Raw genomic sequence first — 26,033 nt, 5'->3', positions numbered from 1 at the left:
ATAAACACAATGTCACGTGCGAATGATGTGTCACTCAACTAAAGCAACATGTTACTAGATGTTTGCTCAGCATTACAGTGTGTATTTCATTTCATATCTTTAAAGGTCTACAAAATGACAGCAGCTGTTAACAGCCAATGACATCTAAAAAGTCAAATATGTTTAACTGTAATATAACATACAGAACAAACATATCAGAAGTTTAGAGCTGCACCTTAATCATTTTAATTATGAATTAATCTGCAGATCATTTTCTTGATTAATAGATTCATCAATAAAATGTTGAATGTCTTGTCTATTAGATATATAGAGTTATAAATGATACAAAACTGAGAATATTTGACATTTTGGCTTGAAAGATGAGTGAAACAATGTATGGTTAATAAGATAAATCTGATCCTGTACCAAAATTGTAACTAGTTATTGTATTTGTAGCCTGTATTCAGCTAAGGCCTCTATACTAAGCTAACAGCCCCCTCGCCCTGTTTTCCTTCTGTTTCATGCGCCCCCCCCCCCCCCCCCCCCCCCCCCTCCAGATGAAGACGGCGTTGACAGATGAGAAGAAGTTCCAGCAGCAGATCGTGGCCCAGCAGAAGAAGGAGCTGACCACCTTTCTGGATAATCAAAAGAAGCAGTACAAGCTCTGCAAGGAGAAGATTAAGGAGGTGTGCTGCGTTTCGTTGGTTTCCTTTTTCCTCCTCTGGCGAGCTCCTTTTTTTACGCCTCTCTCTCGCTCGTGTGTGTGTGTGTGTGTGTGTGTGTGACACATGGTCCTGTACGCTGTTTACTGTTGAATCAGCCCTCCTCCACACAAAATAAGCACGTTCAGTACCTCCGAAGTGGTCTTTTGGAAGTTGTGTTGACTCACTCAGCCTACTCACTATGTACCTACACATTAATATACATCCACACATACAAAGGAAAACAATACAAATCCATACAAGGAGTGCGCATTCGTGTGCCTCCACAACCTTGAAACCGAACAGTGTCCAGAGAATACTCCCGTGGGCTGGGACTCTGATACATTGTGTTTTCAGTTACAAGATAAGTGACCAAAATTAGGTCAGTGCAGTTAAAAGAAAGCATCACTGGCAGGGAGAGATATTTCCCTCCAACTGAGAGCTATAACGGAATTAGACACCACAGAGAGTGGGGATCAGGCTCATGTTAAGTGCATTAGCTGGAGTTGTAGATTACCTTTAAAGCCCATGAAAGAGAAAGAGAACTCATACTGAGGAGGGATAGATTTGGCTAAAATTATCTTTTTCTTTCAACCTTCCTCTGGCTATGAAAGTCATCTGTAGTTCAAGACAGGAGGTCAGTTGGAGTTTTCCACACGCTGTCACTACAAACACTTTGTGTACACTGTATTTTTTTTCTTTCAAATTCAAAACATTTCTATATAATACGTAGTTTGGAAGGTTTCTGCTTGTTTAGACTAATTGTTTTTTACATATCCAATAGTTTTCATAAATTTATCACTTAAATTCAACTGTAACAGATGAGTTTTGCTCCCAAAATGTCAAGTAAACAACCAAAAGCTCCTGTCAACAATCCTCTCCCCCGCTTTAAACTTTCACTTCCCTTCTCAGGAGATGAACGAGGACCACAGCACACCCAAGAAGGAGAAGCAGGAGCGGCTGTCTAAGCACAAGGAGAACATGCAGCATTCCCAGGCCGAGGAGGAGGCCCATCTCCTGGCCCAGCAGAGGGTTTTCTACGACAGGAACTGCCGCGCGTTCAAGCGCAAAGTCATGGTGAAGAGGCACGAGCTGGAGCAGGAGCAGATCCGAGAGGTGTGGAGAAGCTATATACTTAAATACATCATGTGCAATCAAATAAATCATAAAAAATATACTAATAGAAGTGTTACATGTATACCTTTAGCTGATAGATTAATTCAATGAAAGGTTTTCTTCTATATAAGACCAAACTATTTAGAATTTGTAATGAACTTTGACCTCTTTTTAGGAGTTATTGTTTTGCAACATTGGTGTAAACAGGCCCAATGCGATCATGAGACCAAAATATGTTTCTCAGCAAACAGGACTGTGTCCTAAAAAATCACACCCATTGTTCTTTAGAGATTATCACAGAGTAAAGCAAGGCAACAATGTCATAATCTCAAAAGCTGTTGTGTAAATCTGGCGAAAGTCTTACAAGGTCCAAAAACTTTCTGTGGGAAAACACACAAAACTCTGAGTCACGTTTTAGCTTATAGTGGTAATGTTTTGCTTAATAGAAAAAAATCAAGAGTTTAAATTGTTAATAACACAACAGCAAAATTAATCTCTATATAAATGTCACATTGAAAATATTGAATAAGCTGCAGAAACAATGTCAGTTAACAGCACCTACTGTAAGTCATTCATGCATCCTTCTCTTTCCTTCTTCCATCTCCTTTTCATTCTAATTAGGAGCTGAACAAGAAGAAGACCCAGAAAGAGATGGAGCACGCCATGCTGATCCGCCACGACGAGTCCACCCAGGAACTGGAGCAACGGCAGCTGAGGACCCTGCAGAAGCTGCGGATGGACCTGATCCGCCTGCAGCACCAGACGGAGCTGGAGAACCAGATCGAGTACAACAACCGACGCGAGCGCGAACTCCACCGCAAGCATGTGCTGGAGCTCCGGCAGCAGCCCAAAAACCTCAAAGTGAGTCGACATGGAGACGGTAAAGTTTTTAAATCCAGGGTTTCATAGGTGCAGTGGTTATTGTGCTTGAAATTCAGAGCTGACGGTAAAATAAAAAAAAACCTTTTTTGAAATGTTTCTGTCGCAGAATTCATTCTCAAAATTTTTCTTTTGTCGCTGAAAAGACAGATTGTATCCGCCTCTAAGATGGCGCAAGCCATGAGCAACATCTTTTATGTTTTAGGTAGTTTTTGATAAAACAGTGATGCAACATGGATGTAACAAATTAATTGGGAGGGAAAAAAATGGTAAAAGAACATACAAAATGTGTCATCTCTATCTCTGAATGTCATCCTGTTTTTAATTTGCTTTTGAGGATAAAAAGACTAGAACCATGATTTTGCCTTTGGCTATTTTAAACCTTTAACCTTTACCAGCAGAATCCTTAAGGCATGACTTTACATGAACTCAAGACAGAGAGTAGAACAAGAAATCTGAAATCTGATTGAATACTCTTTAACCTCCTCTCCTTGCTGCCGCTCTGTCCGTCTCCGTCCACCCTTCCACCAGGCCTTGGAGCTGCAGATCAAGAAGCAGTTCCAGGACACATGTAAGGTGCAGACCAAGCAGTACAAAGCCCTGCGCCACCACCAGATGGAAGTTACGCCCAAGGCCGAGCACAAGACGGTGCTCAAGGCCCTGAAGGACGAGCAGACACGCAAGCTGGCCATCCTGGCCGAGCAATACGAGCAGAGCATCAATGAGATGATGGCCTCGCAGGCGGTGAGCGCAGAGACATTAACTTATGTCATAGTCGATGATAAATATCTTTCTACATTTATCACTTTTTCAGGGAAATATATGATTGTTCTTATGAAAGCTAGAAGGCATCATTGAAGACGTTTCATATAGTCTCCACCTGTTGCTCATGCTTTTCAATTTTTCTCCTCCTTAACTGTCCTCATCTCATATCTTGTCTTATTTCTGTCTTTCCCTCCTGTTCTTTTTTTATCTCACCCTCATTTACATCCCTCTTCCTCCTCCCTTCCCTTCCTACTGTCTTTCCATGTCCTGTCCGTCCCTGTTGCCCTTCCATCCTCTTCCCATCCCTTCGTCGCCTCCTCCCCTCCCCTTCTTCTGTCCTCTCTGTCTCTATTCCCTCTTTCTCCTCTCTCCCTCCTTGTGTGTGTCTTATCCATGTTCCTCCGCCCACCCCCACCCCACCCCCCTCTCCAACCTCCCCATCTCTCTCTTTCTATCTCTTTGTACATCCCTCTCCCCTATTGCGGTCCGTGGTCGGCTGTGTCAGCTGCGTCTGGACGAGGCCCAGGAAGCCGAGTGCCAGGCCCTGAGGCAGCAGCTGCAGCAGGAGATGGAGCTGCTCAACGCCTACCAGAGCAAGATCAAGATGCAGACCGAGGCGCAACACGAGCGCGAGCAGCAGAAGCTGGAGCAGAAGGTGTCCCTGCGCCGGGCTCACCTGGAACAAAAGGTGTGGTGAAGGAAAAACGCTCACTTCATTTTAAAGTAGAAGGAAGCATTACTTACAGTACTCACCCCCAAAATTTAAGGCACTCTTCATTTTTATCAGAGAAAGAACTGTTGCAATATTTACTGTACAAGACGTTTCTGTTCTCTCTCTAGTTAACTAACTTGTCTACCTTAATGTTTAAATGTTTTTGAGTCAGAGAGCAGTTGTAGATGTGGTCCTCGTAGACGTGAAGAAGGAGATCAGATTTTTTCGGTATTGCTGCAGTTCCTCCAAAAGTCTAATAAAGGCGTCAGCAGGCTTCAAACAATCCTCCACACAGTCCCAGTGTCAGAATCGGTTCGACAATTGTTTTAATTTTCCTAAAGCAAATATCCAACAATCAAGTCCACTTTCTCACAGTGATCGTCCAGCTGTGCAGAGAACAAGAAGTATGTAGCGTTTGAACTCAAACTCAGACAACTTTTTGTGCGTACAACCAAGTGCGACACCATGAACGCGTTTCATCGTGTCTTACCCCTCGCTATGACGGCCTTCAAGAGTGGAATGGAATATAATATTCATAATTATGTTTTCATTAGTGTATAATCACCTGAAATGAAGAATCGGTGTGTTTTCGTTACCTTAAAATGAGCCCTTTATATCTACATAGGGAGTGGGTCCTCTTCCACGGAGCCCACCATGTAGCCCAGAACAGACAAACCATATATTCATATATTACTTAAAGCTCCTTAAAGACCCTATAAAAAGAAACTTTCTGGAAAACTGTCACTGTCTTTAAAACATTAAATCTTAAACAGTGACGTCATCTTGCGAAAGTAGGAAAAAACAAAAACTTCAACCGTCCTTCCATCACAACATCTTTAAGGAAATCCTTCCTCTCTTTAACTCATCATCAAGGTCTGATTATTATAGAAACATAAGGTACTTTGTCATTATTTACTACAAAATGAAAGCAGTAATAAATTAAGAGCTATATTGGAGGGACTCTAGGTACATCTGAAGGAGGACGTGTGCAAAAGTAATTTGCCTAAAAAAAAAAAAAAAAAGGACGATAAAGATTGAGCTATACTGTTTTAATTGTGTCTTTTTATAAATAGAAGATGACAAAAACGTCGTAGTAAGAGAACAAAACTATCATCTACAGATTTCACTACCATTAGGAGTGTGTGGGAGAGACATGGTTGTCTGCTCCCTGCAGGAAGGCATGCCACTGTCATCACCACCTGTGGTGAGGGAAATCTGTGTGTGTGTGTGTGTGTGTGTGTGTGTGAACTCATAAATGTCTGTCTGGGTCGGCTTTCATGCCCGCACTGCCTGCTGAGGTGGATGCAAATGTGTATCCGGACCTGTTTGCTTTAAGTATCGAGGGGCGTGCAAAAAACCAGCGCCGGTCTGTTTGTATCTCAACTTATTACCAGACATTCACGTTGGTTCACTCTGCAGCAAGCCGGCAAATAGTTTTCTGACTTCATTTTATCATTTTATTACATAAATCTGACAGCGTCGTCAATCTGTGTCCCCTAACTCTGGTTGCAAGACACCCGTGATACACATCTTTCAAGCAACCTACCATGTATACCGATGACATGTGATAAGATTAGAATGGCCCGAGTACGCCTCCTTCCAAAGTGACCGACGTCATCGCTACAGTCTAGTAGACAGCACTCCGACAACAAAGGAAGAGACATTTGAAATGCCGCCCTGATCCAGTCCTGCTGGGTCCAGCGGTGTCTGCCGGAGCCGCGGTGGTCTGTCGCCATCTCCTGGCCGCGTGCGGTACCTGCGCTCACAGGATCGGGATGATGTCATGGTTTTCAGAAGCACTATTGTCCTCCGGTTCGGTTCATGGTCAGAGTCTGGAGTTTTCTGTGCATGCTCAGTAGTTGGCCAGATTGCCGTACTGCGCCATGCGGCGCTTTGTCTGGACTTGTGGACGTGTCTGCTGCGTTTATGTGGTTGTTCGGTCGACAAAACTCCTGCCAGGACAGAATCTGTTCGTAGAACTTAACACACTCGCACCTTCATGAGGAAAAACAACGCACATCGAAGTCTGCATCCAGTTACACGTCATAGGATGCAACACAGGTTATTTAGTGAGGATATAAAACAAACCATCAGCATGCCCTGCAGTAAATCCAGCATTTGTAAAGGTTGTAGTGTGACTGTGTCAGAGCTGTTGGTTCAGTTCTTTTGTATGTTTTGAGGCTGCAGTTTGCTCTGTAGTGTATTGAACTGCATTATACTGCAAGGTGCTTCCACCTGTGGCAAATACCAACAACAGAAATTAAATATTAGACCAAAAGAAAGCAGAAAACTGTTTTTAAAGAAGGAAAGGCCCCACACACCTATGATACACCACCACAGGTGTTTGTACTTTACACCTCCTCTCAGGACTGTGTAGGTATATAATAGTACATCTTGTTAATAGATGTATTTGGTCCAAGCCTGCATATATATACTGTGTAAAGGTACTCAAGGGACGCAAGGGAACAAAGAATTGACCATTCATATATAAAAAACCAACACCTGGGGAGGGGCAAATATTTTAAAGCCCATTCAGGTAAATTTCCATTAACATACCCAAAAGATTTTTCAGATGATTATCTATGGACGATAGAAACAAACTCCAAACAAGAATAAAAGCAGCAGATCATTTGACTCATCAAACACAAGTGTAACTAATAACATTGATGAGTGCTGCATTTCATTTCGATCAGGCTGTTCCAGCGCTCAAACTCACTAACATGTCTTATTGAAACTCTTAGATGGAGCAGAGCCATCATTCATGTTATCAGCAAGGATATTTTAATAGTTGTACAGGTAATGTTGAGACGGTTTCTCCTTTTGTTTTTATTTGGAGAATAAATTTATGTTGTTGCACACAAAAATGAACATTATAACCTTTACAAAGCAGGTGCTGTTTAGTATTTGCATTGCTGTTGTATTGATTACGTGCAGAGTAAAAACAAGAATGCATTTTGACAAAACTGTTTCACTTTTTATCTGAACATGTCTGAGACTGAATTATTTCACCTTCAAAAAATCATGTTTTCTACAAAAAGGAAAAAGCATTTCAAACCAAATAAAACCAAAACTACTAAATCCATCATAATAACTACAACCAAACTTGAATTAAAATTAAAACTTAACCGTTTGCACAAACTTATTTGTTTGCACAAATAATAAAATAAAGAAAAAATGGAAAGCATTAAAGGAATAAAAAAAAGGATTTTGCCCCGAAAGAGCTTATGAAGATATAAAAAAAGATCCAAACTAATCAGAAACGTCTCCTGCAGTTTATCAACCCTTCATATCTCTTGTTCCTGTGCGTTTCCTACAGATTGAAGAGGAGCTGGTTTCCCTTCAGAAGGAGCGTACTGACCGTATCAAGCACCTGCTGGAGCGCCAGGAGCGGGAGACTGACAGCTTCGACATGGAGAGCATGCGGCTGGGCTTCGGCAACCTGGGCACTCTGGACTTTCCCAAGGACGACTACAGATGAGGGGCCGGGGGCCGCCGCCACCGCCGCCGCCGCCATCTCTCGGAGTCCACCAGGCGTCCGTCTGCCTCAGAACAACCCTCCTCTCATTTTTACCTGAACTCACCTGACAGTGCAGGTGCTGCTGACGCCCTCACTCAAACACACACAGACGCATAAAACCGGCTCCAGAACCAGCTCCAGTGTGTTTTCTGGGCTGGTCAGACAAGAGTCGATGGCAGGTTTGAGTGCCCCTCCTCCCCCCTCTTCCTCCTCCTCCTCCTCCTCTTCCATCCCCCCCATCCCCACCAACCCACCTAACCTTCCTCCCCCTCCTCGCCTCTCGTGGTGTCACAAGACGACAAAAAAAAAAAAAATGCTGGATAACTTCCTGTAGTTGTCATGTTTTTGTAAGAATACTGATAACATAGTCACAGTGTTTTCTTGTTTCTTGTGCAATGATGACACTTTTGGCGTGACTAAAAGTGGGACAAAAAAAAAGAAAAAAAAAAAACAAAACGAGAGAAGGAGGGAGAGAAAAACGAGGGCAGTCCGATGAGCGAAATTGCTCCACAACGACCATGCATTTTTAGAGGTGATTCATCATTTTTTTTGTTTGTTTTTTTAGTTTCTCGGATCTCAAGCGGTGCAAAAATCAATCTCTCAAAGCGATAAATCTTAAAACAGCTGATCCTTCCAGCAGCTGCTTCTTTTTTGGTATTTATTCATCAGGACATTTTTATGACAAATTTGAATAATTTGATACTTTGAGAGACAAATATCACGATATACATACACGTATAATATGTGATCTCCTTCAGGTGAATTTGATTACAGAGGGGGAGGGTGACGACGAATCATGGTACTCAATATGTGTATCGTACTGATTTCTCTGCACTGGCAGCCAATGTGAATAATAAATCCATGTGACACGTGAACTCCAACTCCCAGCTAGCACAAAGGGCTTCATGTGGGGGAGGGGAGGGCGGGAGGGGGGGGACCTGTACTTTGTGTATAGAAGGATTTATGGAGAGCTTTTACTTATTTTCGTATTGTATTTTAACTGTCACTCAAATCAACAACAAAAAAAAACAACTTTTTAAAGCGCTTTTTTTCCTCCCCCCTCCTCAGATAGTCTGTGAAGTTCAGTCATCTATCAATGGGATTTTTATTTTTTGTTTTTTTTTTTGTTTTTTTTGCTTAAACCACAACTCTTAAGCTGTGTATTTTCTTATAAACCAGAACAGTATGATGCTTTATTATTGCATGCACTTTAATTTTTTTTTTTTTTTTCCAGGTTAAAAGAAAGCATGAATCTGTCAGAGCTTTTAATTATATTTGTAAATAAAGTGCTCATCACACAAACGAAGGATGTGTTGTTATTATATCATTATATCGGCTGCATGGAACAAACCGGGAGATGACGGCGACGTCTGCGCGGTAAAGATGATGAAATGTTGTGGATTTGTAATGTTTTCGACTCGACGGTGACAAGTTTGAGCTCTTCAGCAGCTGTTTGTGCTGCACGACGTCCTGAAGTAAACACTGAGCTTTTAAAGTGTTGTAAAATGCAAACTGAAATTCTGCTTTTAAAGCATAAAATCCAGCTCTGAATGGCTGCACACATATATCTGATTTATTGTTTCAGAGATTAAATTAGTAAAAACAGAAGTAAATGGTAACAGTCTGTATATGACAAATCCAGAACCAGTGAAAGTAACGAGGTGACAGTATACAAATAAAGAGACCCAGCTGTTTGCAAGGACAAAGGTTATAAAGGTCTGTTAGATAAACCTGAGCAAAGATCATAGTAATAAACCAGCTACACCACTGACACTAACCTTTACTGTCACTGTTGGTCTTTCACAGGAACAGGAACAGGAAAAGGAACGGTGGAAACCTCAAACTTCATTCTTGGAACGTTCCAAGAACGAGATTTGAGGTTTCCACCGTTTTCTGAGGAACTGTAAAGATGAATTCATCAGCCGCACTGTAACTGAAACCAAAGACTTTCTCTGTATTTTCTTCTGCTTGACTGACATTTAAACTTGAAAGTACACCTACTAATAATAATCCAGACTTACAGTTGTTATAATCAATGTCTGTGAAGATTCACAGTTATCCAAAGAGGGATGAATCGAGGACAACTGGACTCGGTTGTAGATATAATCAATATTTTCATCATAAAGATGGATCAACATTAGATGGGTGTAACGTAAAAATAAAAGAATCAACCCTCAGCCAATTATCACCCGACCCTGCAGTTTACTAATGCAGCGCTCTTATGAGCGTTATAGCGTCTTTTAGCGGAAACTTATCTGTTTCGCTTCACTTTCACTGCTCTCATTGCATCTTTTTTAAGCTGCAGCAGTCATAAAGCTCTAAAAAGGGACACCAAATGACAAAGTTAAGAACTAGCAAGTGAAGATAGCGGAGCATTTAGCAAGTAAAGAAAATTATTATTGGACTTTTATCCACTAGATGAGCACAAATAGGACTGAAATTAAAGAACGCACTGTAACTGCTGGACATGTGAATAAGCAACTGTTTGCTAAGTTTGCAATATTAACTAAAAATACATGTTAGTATTGTATTCACAGCTTGTTTCTACTGGAGGTTTAAAAAGAGAAAAGTGTCAACTGATTGTTTCCTGGTTATCTTTTCTGCTTCAGCATGAGTCTCCTGTGTCTATCTACACCAGTCAGCGATGGTCAGTTACCGCAAACTCCACCCTGCTGGTTTCACTGCCATTGAAAATGACTACACCTGGAACAGGAACTATGATCCAGAGACAAAATTAAGACCCTGGTTCCTCTTGTGGAAATGCAGGTAAACTATTTACCTTCATTTACACCCAGAAGGAACAGATTGAGTTACAGGAGCCTCTTCTTTACATCATACAAATAAATAAAAGGTTGAAGAGAAAGTAAAATCTCCAGCAATTTACATGAATATAGTCATAAGAATCTATAACATCACTTAAATTATGTTGATTTTTTTTTTTTAACTGCTTCTTGTGACAAATGTAACCCACCTCCTGGTTCTATTCAAATCTCAATTATTCCTCACATTTATAATAATTTAAATTAGCTAGTAAACCTTGAAAAAGGATCAGAAAACATTCCCAGAAAGAAAACAACCATCTCAGTCTTTAGCAGGTTTTATTGTGCAGATGACGTCATTCAGAGGAGATGTTATTTTTGTCAGTGCGTGGGTTAAACAGGCGAAGGCAACAATGGGAAGAAAATACTATTCGGTGGCACACTCACAAAAATAAATGCTTTGCTACAGTTGGGGGGGGGGTTTTTTTTGCTTCTTGCAGGAGTGGGAATATCCTACAGATCAAAAAGCCTCTGTGGGAATTCCTAGTGCTTAACGCTGTCACGTCAAGTCTTTTCTTCTTCTTTTATTTTCCAGCCAGCTGCTGGTACAGTTTGGGGACGTAGTCGTCCCACTCTGCCTGGTAGCAGGTCCCGGCCACTGGGGCTCCCAGTTTGTATTTCTGCCTGAAGCTCTGGATCTTGAATTTGCCACGGCCGTCTCCGGAGCGGTTGGTGAGGACGGCCTCGGAGCAGGACAGACTGCTCGGCTGCTCGTACACCAGCCACACGTACCTGTGGAGACCTGCGGGGGGGGGGGGGGACAAAGACTGAAGGTTTTAAATGTTTCATCGCTGCTGGAAAATCTTTAAACTGCAGATACTTGACACCAGGTAACATAGATACTGTATACGACGGCTTTCCAAACTCCAAACCAGCAGTTACATATGTTCAATTTAACAACTGATCAGCGGACAGTTTGATTTAAAACAGACATAAACTGTGTGTATTCTCACAAACACACTAATTCTATTAAAAAGACTGTGAAAAACATGCTGAGTGTCTGGACCAATCCCCTGATTAACGTTTCACCAGGAAGACTTCATTTTAATACATGTATTATACATGTTTTCGGCCAGAAGACCTTCAGGAATTTCTGTGTTTATGTTTCTGCTTCTGCCCCCCCGACACATCCGACCAATAAGCAGAGCGAACGTTGTCACGCAGCTTTGGTTCGCTTGGATTTGTCTCTGTGTGGAAAGAAACTGAACCACCGACTCATCCACTGATTCAGCCCAGAGGAAAAGGAACTACAGGTTATAAAAAAAAAAAAGCACTGCGTTTCATCCTGTCTTACCTGTACCCTGAGGGGGACCGGAGCCAACGTAGTCTGACATGACGCAGCCGGAGGAGACGTCATTTCCTTTCATGTTGACCACCAGAAAGTGATGCCACTCCCTTTAGTTACAGACACAAAAAAAAACACGTTAGTATAAATGTGTTTATAAGTAGTACGATGCACAAAATTTAATTCAAAAAAAGAAGATTGCATTAGATTGCAATGAGGTCACCTGTGAGTGACTATTCTGATTATAGGTTTTACTTCCTCTGTGGTTTTCTCCTCACCTGCAGTCGACAACTACAGAATTCTGCTCTTTATCGTATCTAACAACCAAAATATTTTCAGATGGAGGTCCCTGGAGTGAAATCTTATCAAATAGGGCTCTGCGGCCTAATGTGCATCAATTTAAGGGTCCTTAACATGAAAAAGGTTGAGGACCACTGGTTTATGGCGTCATCAGTAACAAACCGCAACGTCCCTGGCTGAGGTTTATTCAGGTTACTTTGCTGCACGTCGACAGTTGTTTATTCTCCTCCCTCGTTTCCTGTCATATCTCTACTGAAAGCATAAAATACCCCCCACCCACCTACTTCCCAGGAAGACAATACATTTGACCATGATTTTAAAAAAAAAGGTGAAAACTGCTAATTAGATCACATCATTTGTGTCACATCTGTAATCTCCTATAATTAAATTATTGTCTCCCTGCATCTTTTGTGCACGCTTAAAATTAAATTGCCTCAAATTTCAAGCAGGATGCAAGTCATTTGGTGTTTTCTGCTCTAAATTTATTTCAAACTTGCCATCTCTCCTCTCACCTGAATTTGGGGTCTTTCCTGCTGGGAGCATCGGGGTCGGTCAGGGCCAGAGTGTACAGTTTACCGGAGTCACATCCATCCCACTCCAGACAGGTGGGTCGATCCTGCACCTGGGAAAAAAAAAAAAAAAAGATTCAACAAAACCTGTGCGTCATTTTCTCAGTGGCCTGAGTATTTGGCTCAACTTTGACACCCATCTGGCGGCGCTGTTCACCATCTGTTTCAGCTGCAGACACGCTGTGGGTGGGGTTGCATTATGTTTGTTACCTAATTCATTGTTGGCAAACATTTGCATGCTGGATGTAATCGAATAATCAGCGACAGAGCAGTTTTCTGATGATGTAAGCGTGTCAGCATGGTGCAAACGGTGCAGCTGTTTCATTCAGAGAGGACGCTAAGTTAGCCGGGTTAGCTAAACACCGTTAGCTGACTGACCTGTGTTGGCGTGAGCACTTTGCCGAGTTCGTCGATTTCCACGGATCCGTATTTAACAGTCAGTGGCTTTGCAGGTTTTTCCTCGACCTCCTGCAGGGCGAGAGGCCCGGTCCACTGGCTCAAATCTACGGGCATGTTGGCCGAACAGGACTGGTTTGAGCTGCAGGTGATGCTGACTGTGCAGGCAAACAGAGTCTGCCAGAAGTGCTGCGTTCAAGTACAATCAGAAGATGTGGGACCTGGTGAAAAATGTGCGTGTTTAGCTTCTTCTTCTTCTTTAAGGTCTATTGGCGTTTGGAAAACAATGAATTGGCGCATTACCGCCACCAACTGGTGTGGAGTGTGGATAAGAATATGTAGTATTTACAATATTCATTAAAAAAAACTAAAAATCTTCTCAATCAAATCAGTTAGTTAAGATACTGAAATAGGATTCGATAACACTGATTTCTTGAGTCCTTTGGTAGAATATCTATTAGATCAAAGTGTACTTTTATCTTTCTGATGTTTTGAATCAGATGCTTTCTTTCTGCCTCATATTTCTGACTGTGTAGCACAACATGCTCTACTGTTTCTTCTTACCCTCATGATTCACATCTGCCTATATTATGTTTACCTGTTTTGAAGAGTTTCAATACTTTATTGTCAGTTCAACATAGTTCATAGGAATTTGATTCGGTGGGCTCACACAGAACAAGAACAAGAAGAACCCCTTCATATACAATGAATAATGTAGTAGAGTAGAAAATACAATATTTCTATCTGAAATGTAGTGGAGTGGAAGTATAAAGTAGCATCAAATGGAAATACTCAAGTAAAGTACAAGTACTTCGAATTGCACTTAAGTACAGTATTTGAGTAAATGTACTTTCCACCACCGACAAGTCGCACCATCTGGAGCCAAGATATTTCCATTTGTGAACCTTAAACAATCTAAAATAGATGCTAATCGCATTTTTAAATGAATTGTCTGTTGTAGTGTTGATAACACCTGATTGTCTTCATGTAGATTCACATTTACTGGATAATTTGTCTGTTTTACCATGTTAGTGACACATATTCGCAGCAGACCAATGTGAGGTAGCTACCTTAAGTAATCGATGCTTATTCCAAATTCATGTTTTTGTGTTTAGCACTCTGAATAGAGAAGTCGTGTTTTTTTCCCAGTAATCTAACTACACTGGAACGTCACATACGGCACTGGCTGCAGGCGAGGTTTGTGGTTCGTTTAGATGTCTGTCAATCACATCAGCCGTCCCTCCCCCGACTCACATGCTCTATTAACATACTTTATGTCTCCAGACGTCCCGTTTTTAGTAACGACACTCTGAGAGAAATGTTTAATTGACTTAATAAATTGAAAAAATATGATCTAGCCTACCTGTTTCTCCTTCTTATTAAACTGCAGTAATTCCTATCAGGGATTAGACTGGGTCTGTGGTAATCAGTATAGAAGTTTATAGCAGACATTGTGGTAGCCTACATGAATGGTGCCTATTATCTCTTCTATGTCAGTAGTTCATTCTACAAACCTCAAAACACACATAGGATGAGATTTTTTGTCACTGATTCCAATTATATGAATGTTTTTTGGGTTTTTTTTCATTATTGTTGACTTGGAGTGTTGTACAGCAGAAGTGAGACAGATTGATAATGGTGAGAGATGAGTTCATCCCAACACTGACAGTCCAGTCCCCAAACTCCCACAGTTAAAATGCTCTGTTTAGTAAAAAACCAGCTACTCATGCTGTCATCTTGTAACGACCTAATTACACTCACCAGTTCATTTGACTTCCCAGCGTCTATTGCATTTGACTTGACTACAATACTTGTTATACATCTATTTTATGAGGATTATATGTTTATCACATACTTTAAAAAAAAAACATGTCTGTATGTTACACCAATACACACAATATCACATAATTCCTTGTGCCATAATCCAAATCCAAAGTCAGATTTTTATTGTGCCAACATACAGCACATCACAGAAAACATCATGCTGTGCCATAAACCTACAGCTTCATTAACAGATATCACAATTCACCACTTTATGTACTTCTAGCTAAAGTTGAACCAGTAAAAGGCTTAAAAGATTTAACAAGTTTACTACAAATCACTCATACTTTACATCACAGCTGTACATTTGTGTGTTTTATATATTTCCAGGTCTATTATGGATCTATTTATGACGTTAACATTTGTCACTTTACTGTTGATCATGACTCATTTCTGTTAATAATGTGGGTTAGGTGCTGACTAATTTCAGGTGTTTGGCCTGCATTTCCCGAAAATGATAATGGAACTTTGACAAAACATGTTGCGGACTTGATTTTCTTTTTGCAAAACTCAAGCAAGTTTAAAAAGTCAGCTGATTAACTGGAAAAACAACGGCTGTTTGGTACAATATGAAAACTACATACAAAAGACATTACAGCATGCTTTTGAAAATGGTCAACTAAAATATAAAGTATACAAGCTTTGAAGTTGAGGAGCTAAAACTTTCACAATTTTACCAACTTCTTATCAAAATCTGTCATAAATGTATAACGCCATTACACAGGCAGCCTTAAATAATACACATCTACTCTAACTCACCCTAACTTCCATTAAAAACCATGAGAAAACAATGTCATTACAGTCCATTTAGTAGCTGTGTTAGAACTTTCAACCAAACCAAATGATCGTCCTCTGGACCTTGCCCAGTTGTCATGGTATTCAAATCTTTCATTTCTTCTGAAATAAATGTTACGATGTACATACTAAAGTCTTGTTGTAAACCATCTCTGTGACAACAGCGATTCTATCCGCAGAGGAAGGCCATGAAATGTGGTTGAAAGCTCTTGAAATACAATGTGGACCCTGTTTGGGTTTTTTTTTTTATCAAGCTGCTGTTTCCAATATCAAAAATGAACCTTCAAGTTAAAAAAAAATGGAAATTTGAACATGTTTTTTTTTTCCTCTGGAAAAAAAAGGGGAAATCCAACTGTTGATGAAGATCATGTAATATGATTGAAAGCCTCTGCACAGCTCCTAAAAGGACCTTGTGGTGACATTGTTTTCTCAGCTCCTGTTTCCACAGTCAAAAACGAACTTTGAATCTCAGCTTTAATCTGTTCAAATCTATAAAAAAAAATAAACAAATCAGCCCATATAGATGGGAAAAATTAGTTTGCAACTCAATTTTTAACACCAGTGATACAGATATAATCTATATTACTATAATGCACTTTAACAACTGTCCTAATACAGTGTTACGATGATGTAATATTTGTGTAATAATCTTATTTAGGCCTGTATATTTGATTGAAAATGGTGTTACTGTACCTTTAACAAGGTGAAGTCAGGGTGTGGTTTATCGGTTTCCGGATCAGCGTGCTCTAGTAAACAAAGCAAGTCCGCCAAAAACCTGTAGCAGAGACAGAAGTTCCGTCATGTCAGACTGCTCACCTGAGCTGACACTCTAGTGTGTTTACTCAGGTTTAAATGGGCGGACTGGTGTCCGCTGTGTTTCAGTGTGTTTCAGACGCGCTCACACAGGTAAACTAGTCAGACAGGTTTGGACTGAAAGCCTTTTGTTCGCTTGTTTTAGGAAGGAGATGTAGCCAATTGGGAAGTTATCATGAAGATAGTCGCAACTGTATCGCTTCTACACCTGTGTTTATACGCGACAGGTGAGTTTTTTATTGCCACGGACAGCCAGGTGAGCCAGGTGAGTGTGAGAAACCTGCTGACGTTTCTATTTTCTCTTCCTCTTCTTGTCAAAGCGGCAGTTTCGGGCTCCACTGAGACAGTCGTGACAGCCGCACCGGACGACATCGCTCTACTTCCTTGTTACACCGCCGGTAACGTAACACCGTCTTTAACGACATGGATGAAAAACGGTCGGAAAGTCATCAGTGGCCCTTCAGCAGCAGCAGCAGCAGCTGCAGCAGCTGCAGCCGGCCTGCCGAGCCCTTCACCCGCCGCACAGCGCCTCACGGTGCTGCATGATGGGAGTCTGAAAATCCAGGTGGTGAGACCTGGAGATGAGGGCAGCTACCTGTGCAACTCCTCACTACCGGACAACAACACCTTTCAGGCACGTGTCCTGCTCCAAGTAGCCAGTAAGTGAACACTCACATGTCCAGTAAAGAGTCCAGTATGATGATGACCTACTGGGCCTTTTAACGTTCACAAGAATTAATACAAACTGGTTTTTCAACATGACAGACAGGCCTGCAGTCACATGGTGACATGCATGATACTGAAAGCTGCACTAGAGCAGAGCTGCAGCTAAAAATTATATATTTTTAAAGCAAAAAGCCAAACTTTTCAGAGCTGATTGTCCATATCTAACATTACATTTCTTCGATATCTGAATGTACGAACAAAAAAAGAAGAGTTTCCTAACTGGCGTATGAAGAAGTGTGAGGTTAAACATATGGCTGACTGAATATTGGTTAGAATATTTTGTCTGTGATGCTTCTATGAACAGAACCTGAATAAGATTTATGTATCATGTTTGTGTGTTTACTTCTATATGATTGCATATGGAAATAAAGGTGAAAAAAACCCAACTTATAACTTCTGTAAGCTTTACAAGATATTTTATTATTTCATTTTCTTTTATATTACAGTCTTTAGTCGCCCTGCTGTGTTTATAGATACAAGTTGTATACTCTCGAAAACACTAAAGATTAATTTCATCATTGATTCATCTGTCAGCTGATTGTTCAATTCATTGTTCACAGCTGGAATTATTAGTTGACTGTTAGATAATTCATTATCAGCTATATTGATAATCAGTTTAGAGCTGCGACGATTAATCGATGGCCAGAAAATTAATCGGTAACTGTAGCAAAATCCTCTGCGGCTTCCTGTTTGTGTAGATTTTCAGTTTTCTTGATTCTTCTGTGATATTAAACTGAATATTTTTGGGTTGTGGAACAAAACGAGACATTCGAGGACGTCTGTGCATCATTTTATACACATTTCCCAAAAATTCTGACCAGCATATTTGGTACATTTTTTAAAAACTGTGTGTACTAGAATTTAAAATGTCAGCACTGAACTATTCAACCCTTCAACGACATGTTAGAACACATATGTGGCATCTTACTCCACGTTGATTCTTCAGTATTAAAATAACATTCTTTGTCTCACCGAATTTGTATCAGTCAATCAAACCTTCTTGCACGAACTTCTTTCAGGTGGTCCAGAAAATGTTGCAATATCCGTCGGTCCCGCCGCTCCCCTGTCCAACGGGACGCTCGTCACCTTTCGGGGCTCGACCATCACATTCAACTGCTCCGGCTCCTCCTACCCGTCTCAGCAGCTGACCTTGGCCTTCAGAGGAGCCTCGTCCAGCAACGACTCGCTGGATTCAACCTCTAGATCCTGGCTGGACTTCAGGATAGCAGACATTCAGCCCAGCGCTCAGGGAGTTTACAGCTGCATGGCCCACAACACTGTGTCTCATCAGGCGGTGAATAAGAGCACACAGCTGCTAGTATACTGTAAGTACCACTAACTATTGGGCTGCAAATAGCAAGAGTCAGCTTTTATTGAATATTGACATGAGGAAAAAATATGTACAAAGCAACTTTTTGATTCAAATTATTCAATAAAATACCTGAGTTTCACTCCAGATACCAAAGCAACACCTTAGTCAGAATAATATAAACATATTTTTCTACAAAACCTCTTCATTTTGCAAGTGTCCTCAAGTAGAACCTCGATTAAAAATGATACGCAGATGTTGCCGAACTGATCAACTAAACATAGCACAGCAACACTAATCTCAATCTTTGATCTACGTGACCTCTGTTATAAAAATAACAATTTTATCTGCAGGTTTAGGATGAGGGAAGAGCTGGAACGATCAGTTGATGAATCGATTGACGGAAAATTAATCGGCAATAATCGATTATTCATTTACGAAAAGATAAGATGACTTTACTGTCTGTCACACAGCAACAGAAATTCTCCTTTCTTCTCCAAATATTTGATGTTTTTGGCTTCTTAAATTTGAGAACATTGGACTGCAGGAAATTGTAACAGGCATTTTATGCAGTTTTTTGATGTTTTATAGACCAAGTGATTAATCAGTTAATCGAGAAAATAACCTGCAGATGAATCAATAATGAAAATAAGCGTTAGTTGCAGCCCTGCGGTAGATGAGGGTAAAGATGAGCACAATGAGGGTGATGTGCTGAGGTGTTACAGTTGAAATGATGAAGACACCTGCAAATGACAAAGCAACACAACATTCAAACCTTACTTGTGTTTTTCATTTTGCCTCTTAAAGATTTTATTAAATTCTACTATTTCACTTTTTTTTCATCTTTTAACAAAATGAATCAACCACAGACAGAGAGATATGAAAGAAAAAGTGAGTCCTAATTTTGCTATTTTGGTCTTTTCTGTACTCACATCTATTGCATGACTGTCCATCCTGGAAGAGCCACATTTTGTTTGTTTGTTTGTTTGTTTTTTTGAAGGGAGTTTCTTCATCCAAATCAAGGGTTAAAGGTCAGAAGTGTCCCATGTTGTACAGATTGTATTGGGCTATATAAATAAATTGGACTTGACTGGAGTTCAGGTGGTACCAGTCCCCTAGACTTAAAAGATATGTGTTATGAGTTTTAATAATATATATATCAGTCAGTCTCTTTCCTATAGTATCCTTTCATGCAGAATTACAAGATACACATATTTAATATATGCAAGACATTCATAGAGTCAGAACTAGTAGCAAAGTTTACAGAGAGATGGTTCACTGATTTGAATGGGAATCATTGATGGGAACCACAAACTGTTCTTTAAACTTTTTAGTGGGCAGATTGGTTTGGTGCTGACTGCAAAACCTCCACCAGCTGCTCTGACTGGTCTACTCCAGTTTTATCAGCTGCTCTGACTGGTCTACTCCTTTTTCAGAGATGATGTCACTAAAAAGGCTCGATATTTAAATATTATCACTCATAACGCACAGTTCCTTTAAATAGTTCTTCCTCTCCTTTCTGCAACTTTCATCAAGTTAATAAACAATGTTTTTGTCCTGACTAGATGTCCCAGACAGGCACCCTGAGTGTATGTGGGTGCCGGTACAGGACTCCTCTCACGTCCTGTTCAACTGCACCTGGTTCGGAGCGTATCCCACCCCGACGCTGCGCTGGGGGGAAGATGAGGGTGACCGGGGGGTTCGCCAGAAAGGACGTATTTATGCTAATGAGGTGACGGACAGCCTGTCGGTGACGTTGAACCGCTCCCAGCTGTACGACGGGCAGACGGTGAGGTGCATGGCGCAGCACCGGGCGCTCGCCGCAGGAAAAGAGAAGTCGTGTTCGTTCACCCTCAGTAAGTGTGTTGTGGTGAAATGAGCCTCCTAACAATCCTGAGATGTGCAGCTACTGAATCTTTTATGTACTTTCCACTTTAGAGACTGCTGAGCTACTCTGAGAGTCTCAGCGTGCAAAGATCTCAGTATTCTTAGCTTTGACTTTAGTTTAATTATAAGACAGTTTAAAGTGTTTTTTTCTCACTTACCATGAAGATAGTTTGTGTTTTATTTGTCCAGGCTGTCTTTAACATTTCCCATTTAGAGTCTTATCCTGGTTAATTGAACAAGAGAAACCTGGATATGCTCCTAACTGTATACATGATCACAACAGTATCCAGGTTCCTGATTGTGTTTTGCACTAGTAAGAAAACATTGCGTAATCCTTGTTCATACATACTTCAGATACTAATCAGATGTTCATACGCCCCTACACGCCCTTCCTGTCATAGACTCCCGTCACACTGTATATTCTGTTTCTATTATAAACTAAACACTGTTGCAATAACCAACACTTTGAGTGCAATGATTAGTCAATTAATCGGCAGCTATTTTGTTAATTACAAAAATGCCAAATATTTGACAGTTCCAGCATCTTTAATGTGAATGTTTGCTGCCTTTCTTGGTCTTACGTGATAGTGAATTTAATATTTTGTGGTTTTGGGATTTGGGGATTTTGGTCCAAATAAACAAGACATCCGATGATGTCTCGTTGTGCTGTAGGATATTGTGACGGGCATTTCTCACTGTTTTCTGATGTTTCGTTAAAGGTTAATCGATTAATTCTGAAAATAATCTGCGGGTAAATCGATGATGATGATAATTGTTAGTTGCAGCAATATGAGAGTCACAACCCAGGAAAACTGATTGACAGTTTAACTGACACTCATGTGTGTATAAATGTTATTTTTACATCATAAAGATTAAGTCGTTTAAAAGTTCCTTGTTTAATTCTCATAATTAATACTCCCATAATTAGTTTGCATGAGATTTTAAGTATTTCTGCTCATACAAACGCAGTCAGTGAGACACAGCTAGTAGCGCTAGTGGTAGTTGTGACCAGGGGGTGAAAGTGTTGAATGCAGGAAAGTTAGTGGTTCAATCAGTAGTGTAAAGCTTATCATCACAGTATTGTTCCAACAATGAAATGACGCAGATGTTTGCCTTATAAATCATTGAACACAAGGTGTGTCCTAATCAAATAAGATCCAGACTCTACCTGTCTAATCCCTGAAGTATCATTTTACCACAGTTTTTTATGTAATTATATAACCATTTTACTTTTTATTGATTAATATAACACGTTTAACTTATGCGCCTGTCATGAAATTTTTTACATTTTAGAATCTCACCACAGGCTGATGGACAGTTCTTAAGTCATCCTAAATGTGTAAAGTGTAAGTTTTGTGTTTCTGGCAGCAGCAGGATTTACTTGATGAACCAGGTAGTTGACAGAAACAGCCCTGAGTGAAAACCTACAGAAACTCAAACCTCAGCAGAAAGTTGCAGAATAAAGACAACAGCCATAAAACAACACAGCAGTGATGTGTTAGCACTCTAATATGACGGGTATCCTGATGAGCCAGGGTGACTAAGGCTTCAATTCATTATTATTTTGTACCACCGATTAATTTATCGATTATTTTTGTGATCCTAGAGCCACAGGTGACATCTTCATTTTGTTTTTTTATAACCAGCTGACCAAAACCAAATATAGTCAATTTACAATTATAAAAAAAAACCAGACAAAAGATGCAGCAACCAGAGACTGTTTGGCATTATTGCTTGATAGCTGAATTAAAGGAATAGTTTGACATTTATTCGGCTAGCTGTTTCCCTCTGTTTCCAGTCTTTATGCTAAGCTAAGCTAACCAGCTGCTAACCAGAAAGCCATCAGGCATATTTTCCAAAATGTCAAACTATTCTTTGAAGCAATTAAATAAAAATGCAAACCCTTACGATACTGAGAGACTCTTGTATGTTTAAAAAAAATCTTTATTTGTCCAGTCTGAAAACATTTCAGTGTTTGTCCCTCTCTCCCAGAGCCTCCGTTCCCCGAAGGCGAGCCGCTGACCACGGCTCTGGAGGCGACCAGTGTAACTCTAACCTGCACCGAGGCCAAGTCCACCCCCCCTGCAAACACCACGTGGAGGAAAGGGCTCCAGCAGGACAACATCGTGCCCGGCTCGAAGTACGTCCTGTCTCAAGAAGGCCCCGTTCTCAAGCTGACCATACTCAACATCAGCAAGGACGACGAAGGCGTCTACTTCTGCCGCAGCGAGAACCCCCTCGCTGTCCGAGAGCTGGAAGTCTACCTCACTGTGAGGAGTGAGTCTGGGATGAGAGGAAGCGGCTCAGTGTGCAAATAAAAACAGCGAAACAGACTTCAAGATGTACAGGGAAAAAAATAGTTTGTGTTTTTACAGTTATTAGAGAGAGAAAGAGAGAGATTAACAATCTAAAAGTGTAAATAAATGAAACCTTTTAAAGAGGTAAACACAGTGAATTGAAGATGCAGTTTTTAGAGCCATAGATTTTAAACAAACCGAGCCAGTGACTGCAGGTGTCGGCTCCACCTCTGGAATGCTGATAAACCTGCTGCGTCGCCCTTTTCTACGCTTCATAATCCTCTCCTTGTCGTCTTGTTTTGCTTCGACAGCCTCCTCAGCGTACACCGGAGCGATCATCGGCGTCTTTATAGCTGTGCTGATCGTGGGGTCGGCCGTCATCGTCGCTAAAACGGTTTACTCCAGCCGACACCGGATTTGCCTGGGTTTGTATATCGAGTTTATCTCCGCAACACAAGCATGGAAGTCACAAATGCATGCAACTCATGACTCCGCCCAGCTTCACCTCATATGTTTAAGAAGGATATGATCACTTTTTGCACACATTAAGCGTTCATGTACTGCATCTGTAATGCTGTATGTGAGAAATGTAACTCACAAAAGCCTGAATTGTAAATATACAGCAAAACTGATTTCACCATTTCTGTTCATATTTTTGTTGCAGGAGGTGGTTTTGGGTGAGTATCTCACATTTACTTATCTAATACGCACAGCATGTTTATTTTAGTGACCTAATCCACACATTTAAAGGGATTAAGCTGTTGTTTCTGCTTCACACTCTTTTTATTCCTGCAAACACAAATTTACTGTAGAAGTACTACCAGTGATGCAAAAGTTAGATGCATTTAATGTGATTTGGGAGTCGGGTAAGGAGAGCTTCTCTTTTGTCTCACTATTTGGCACCTGTGTTCATCAATTATACTCCACTGCACTTACAATGATAGTCCTGCAGCAGGTCAAGTAGAAAGGACAGTTTTGTTCCCCTTCTCTAGTTGTTGAAATGCATTCTGGGGAACGTAGCAACCCTTATAAAATACCTTTTGTCTTGAGTCCGTGCTACCAACGCAGAATGTTTTTGCTGTGTGTATTTCACCATCTTGTACTTACAGAAAATAACCCTGATCGAATATGACTTCTGTAAATTAAACGTCACAAATAGAAAGCAAAATACGTTTTGAAAGATTTAATACTTTTTTTTTTAAACTTTCAGAATCTAGTTCATCACTCACCATAATTTGTTAAGATTTTTTTCCAGATGTAAGAAGCTCCTTAATTTCCTTTGTGCAATTCATTGTTGTATAATGGTTAATTAGTTTCAACAATCAAGCTGATTTTTTTTTTTGTAAACAAACAATATTATGTCGTCTACATTCAGCGTTTCTTAGCCAAAACGAGGATACAAACAGTTTTTTGTATCTTTGAGGCCTGATAAACCTGTTGAATGCTTTTCTTTCCTCATAAAACATTTGCAGAGCAGATTTTTGGAGGAATTTGATACTTAAATACTTTACATCCAGCAAGCTTCTTCTTCTTTGCCTTTGTTGCCGCATCGCTACATTTTCTTTGCATGACATCCATCCCTTGTATGGGTGTTCTTCTGAGCGCGTACACAAGATGTAAACAAAACAGGGACCCATTCTTAAAAATATTGCTTGATAGTGCTTTTAGCAGTCAAAAACTCCACAAGGTACCTTTAATTTTGTCCCTTTACATTACATTCAGCACTACATTCTCAAAACCTCTTCAGAAGAACACATAATAATCCCTGAAATGCATCAAACAACAAAGATTTGATGATGTGTAACAGCAGATAATGATCATACAGCCTCTAACATGATGACATTTCTGCTCTCCAGGCAAATGGAGGAGGACAGAGGAGACGTGCTGAGTCTGATTGAGTCTGACGATGAGCAGATCTTTCAAGACGCCGTTCCCCGGCTTCCTCCATTAACAAACGGACGGCACACAACGCTCGTCCAGATACACCGCATCCCATCGAGTACGATCTAACACAGCAGTTTGCATTCATTTTGTGAATGAAGTGTAACACGTTTGGTAAAGTGAAAATATCCTCTTTTGTCAGGTGATCATGAGGAGGCAGAAACCGCTGACACAAGTCCACAACAGCAAGAAGAAACCGTTCAGACAGAAGAGCCAGCAGATCTTGTAACATTTTAGGTTTTTAGACGATTGTTTTACTTTAAGATAAATATAATTTACTCCCAATACTCCCAATGAGAATGTGAACAGAATTGGTGGAAGACGCGTGTAAAAGAAAACATGATCTCTTTTAAATTAGTTTTTTTTTAAAGTGGGTTTTGAATTTTTATAAGCTAATTTCTATGGTTTGTTTGTACAGCATTTTGAATATGTTGCTGTGATGTTGAGGTTGATAAATTAAAACTGTTTAAACAAAATGTGACAACGGCTCCCGTCATCAACTTACTTCCTCCCTCCCTGTCCTTTGATTACGTCTCTGTCCCGCTCTGTACGCAGATTATCTCTGACTATCCCAGTCCAGAGTGTGACTCTATACTGGAACCATTTTAAAAATGAGGTGGAGTCAGTTTGTCACTCATCATATCTGATGTTGTGTGGGATGTAGTGAGGGTTAAACCAGTTTTCTTATGTTCCAAGAAGAAACATGAGTGGTTGGAGTGAAATTTTGGTAATAAGATATCTGTAATGTAACAATATTTTGTTCTGTTAGTTTAATTATTTGAACAAGGGATTGGTAATATGATGAGGATTAAAAAACATAATATAGAGGATTGTTGTATCACTTAACTGTAACTGTCTTTAACCTCTAGAACCTCAATTTTTCCCTTAAATTACCCCGTTAATTATCTTAAAAGTAATAAAAAAAAAAATGTATACTGACCAGGACAGCAAATATGCAAGATTAAAATCTAAGTTAAAAATATAGCCAGTATAGCTAGTTTAATTCTGTTTAAAAGAGTGAGACTAAGCACATACTTGTTTCATTATTACAGTCTATGCAGCATTTCAATAATTGCGCACTCAAAGTCCCGCCATTTGTCCTCCCTTCATTGGACGTGAACAAAACTCAGTGTGTATGTTCAGGAGAAAGCGTTAGATGTCTCTAGTGAGTTTAATCAGGATTGCTCAAAGGTTATCTTGAGTTATGTGATAGGCCACGCCTTCTTGCACCAATCAATATGGTGCTTCAGATTTGGGTTTGTGGTGCCCTGTATGGGTCGGGCTTCAAACGCTTTGGCAGACTTATTCCCAATTACGGACTGACATTATGTACCAAGATTTATGGTGATTCGACAAATAGTTAATGAGTTATGGCCAATATTCTCTAAGCCCCGCCCATTGTGAGG

The 26,033-nt window shown here is 40.3% G+C and overlaps 3 protein-coding genes across 9 annotated transcripts in view; 2 read left to right on the top strand and 1 right to left on the bottom strand.

Annotated features, from left to right (window-relative positions):
* Positions 1-8,975, top strand: part of taok3a (TAO kinase 3a) — a 72,513-nt gene extending 63,538 nt beyond the window's left edge. For all 5 annotated transcript variants that reach the window (XM_044330532.1, XM_044330507.1, XM_044330517.1 and 2 more), the window contains 6 exons: positions 537-665; positions 1,593-1,796; positions 2,418-2,657; positions 3,207-3,419; positions 3,946-4,128; positions 7,469-8,975. In XM_044330532.1, the coding sequence (XP_044186467.1) occupies positions 537-665; positions 1,593-1,796; positions 2,418-2,657; positions 3,207-3,419; positions 3,946-4,128; positions 7,469-7,630 (1,131 nt within the window). In that variant the 3' untranslated portion in view covers positions 7,631-8,975. The remainder of the gene's footprint in view (positions 1-536; positions 666-1,592; positions 1,797-2,417; positions 2,658-3,206; positions 3,420-3,945; positions 4,129-7,468) is intronic.
* A 1,775-nt stretch (positions 8,976-10,750) lies between these two features.
* Positions 10,751-13,272, bottom strand: pebp1 (phosphatidylethanolamine binding protein 1). Its single transcript, XM_044330494.1, has 4 exons — positions 13,021-13,272; positions 12,586-12,695; positions 11,783-11,883; positions 10,751-11,230 (listed from the first exon to the last, which is right to left on the bottom strand). Exons 1-4 carry the CDS (start codon positions 13,153-13,155, stop codon positions 11,013-11,015), a joined length of 564 nt encoding a protein of 187 aa, XP_044186429.1. The 5' UTR covers positions 13,156-13,272; the 3' UTR covers positions 10,751-11,012.
* On the top strand, positions 13,187-25,103 carry vsig10 (V-set and immunoglobulin domain containing 10). Of its 3 annotated transcripts, none has more exons than XM_044330465.1 (10): positions 13,187-13,271; positions 16,613-16,694; positions 16,788-17,126; positions 18,213-18,518; positions 20,068-20,358; positions 22,382-22,666; positions 22,998-23,111; positions 23,351-23,363; positions 24,543-24,685; positions 24,770-25,103. In XM_044330465.1, exons 1-10 carry the CDS (start codon positions 13,251-13,253, stop codon positions 24,862-24,864), a joined length of 1,689 nt encoding a protein of 562 aa, XP_044186400.1. In that variant the 5' UTR covers positions 13,187-13,250; the 3' UTR covers positions 24,865-25,103. The 3 variants fall into 3 exon arrangements, 2 of the variants coding, with proteins under 2 accessions (XP_044186400.1, XP_044186410.1); XM_044330475.1 differs by lacking the exon at positions 13,187-13,271 and adding an exon at positions 16,348-16,486; XR_006398371.1 differs by lacking the exons at positions 24,543-24,685; positions 24,770-25,103 and having other exon boundaries at positions 22,382-22,659; positions 23,351-23,365.
* Positions 25,104-26,033: the final 930 nt, after the last annotated feature.

Source organism: Thunnus albacares, chromosome 2, assembly GCF_914725855.1.
Source record: "Thunnus albacares chromosome 2, fThuAlb1.1, whole genome shotgun sequence".
In the NCBI taxonomy this organism is placed as follows: Eukaryota; Metazoa; Chordata; class Actinopteri; order Scombriformes; family Scombridae; genus Thunnus; species Thunnus albacares.
The sequence above is the reverse complement of the archived record's forward strand: the minus strand, read 5'-3'. Positions and strand labels throughout refer to the sequence as shown.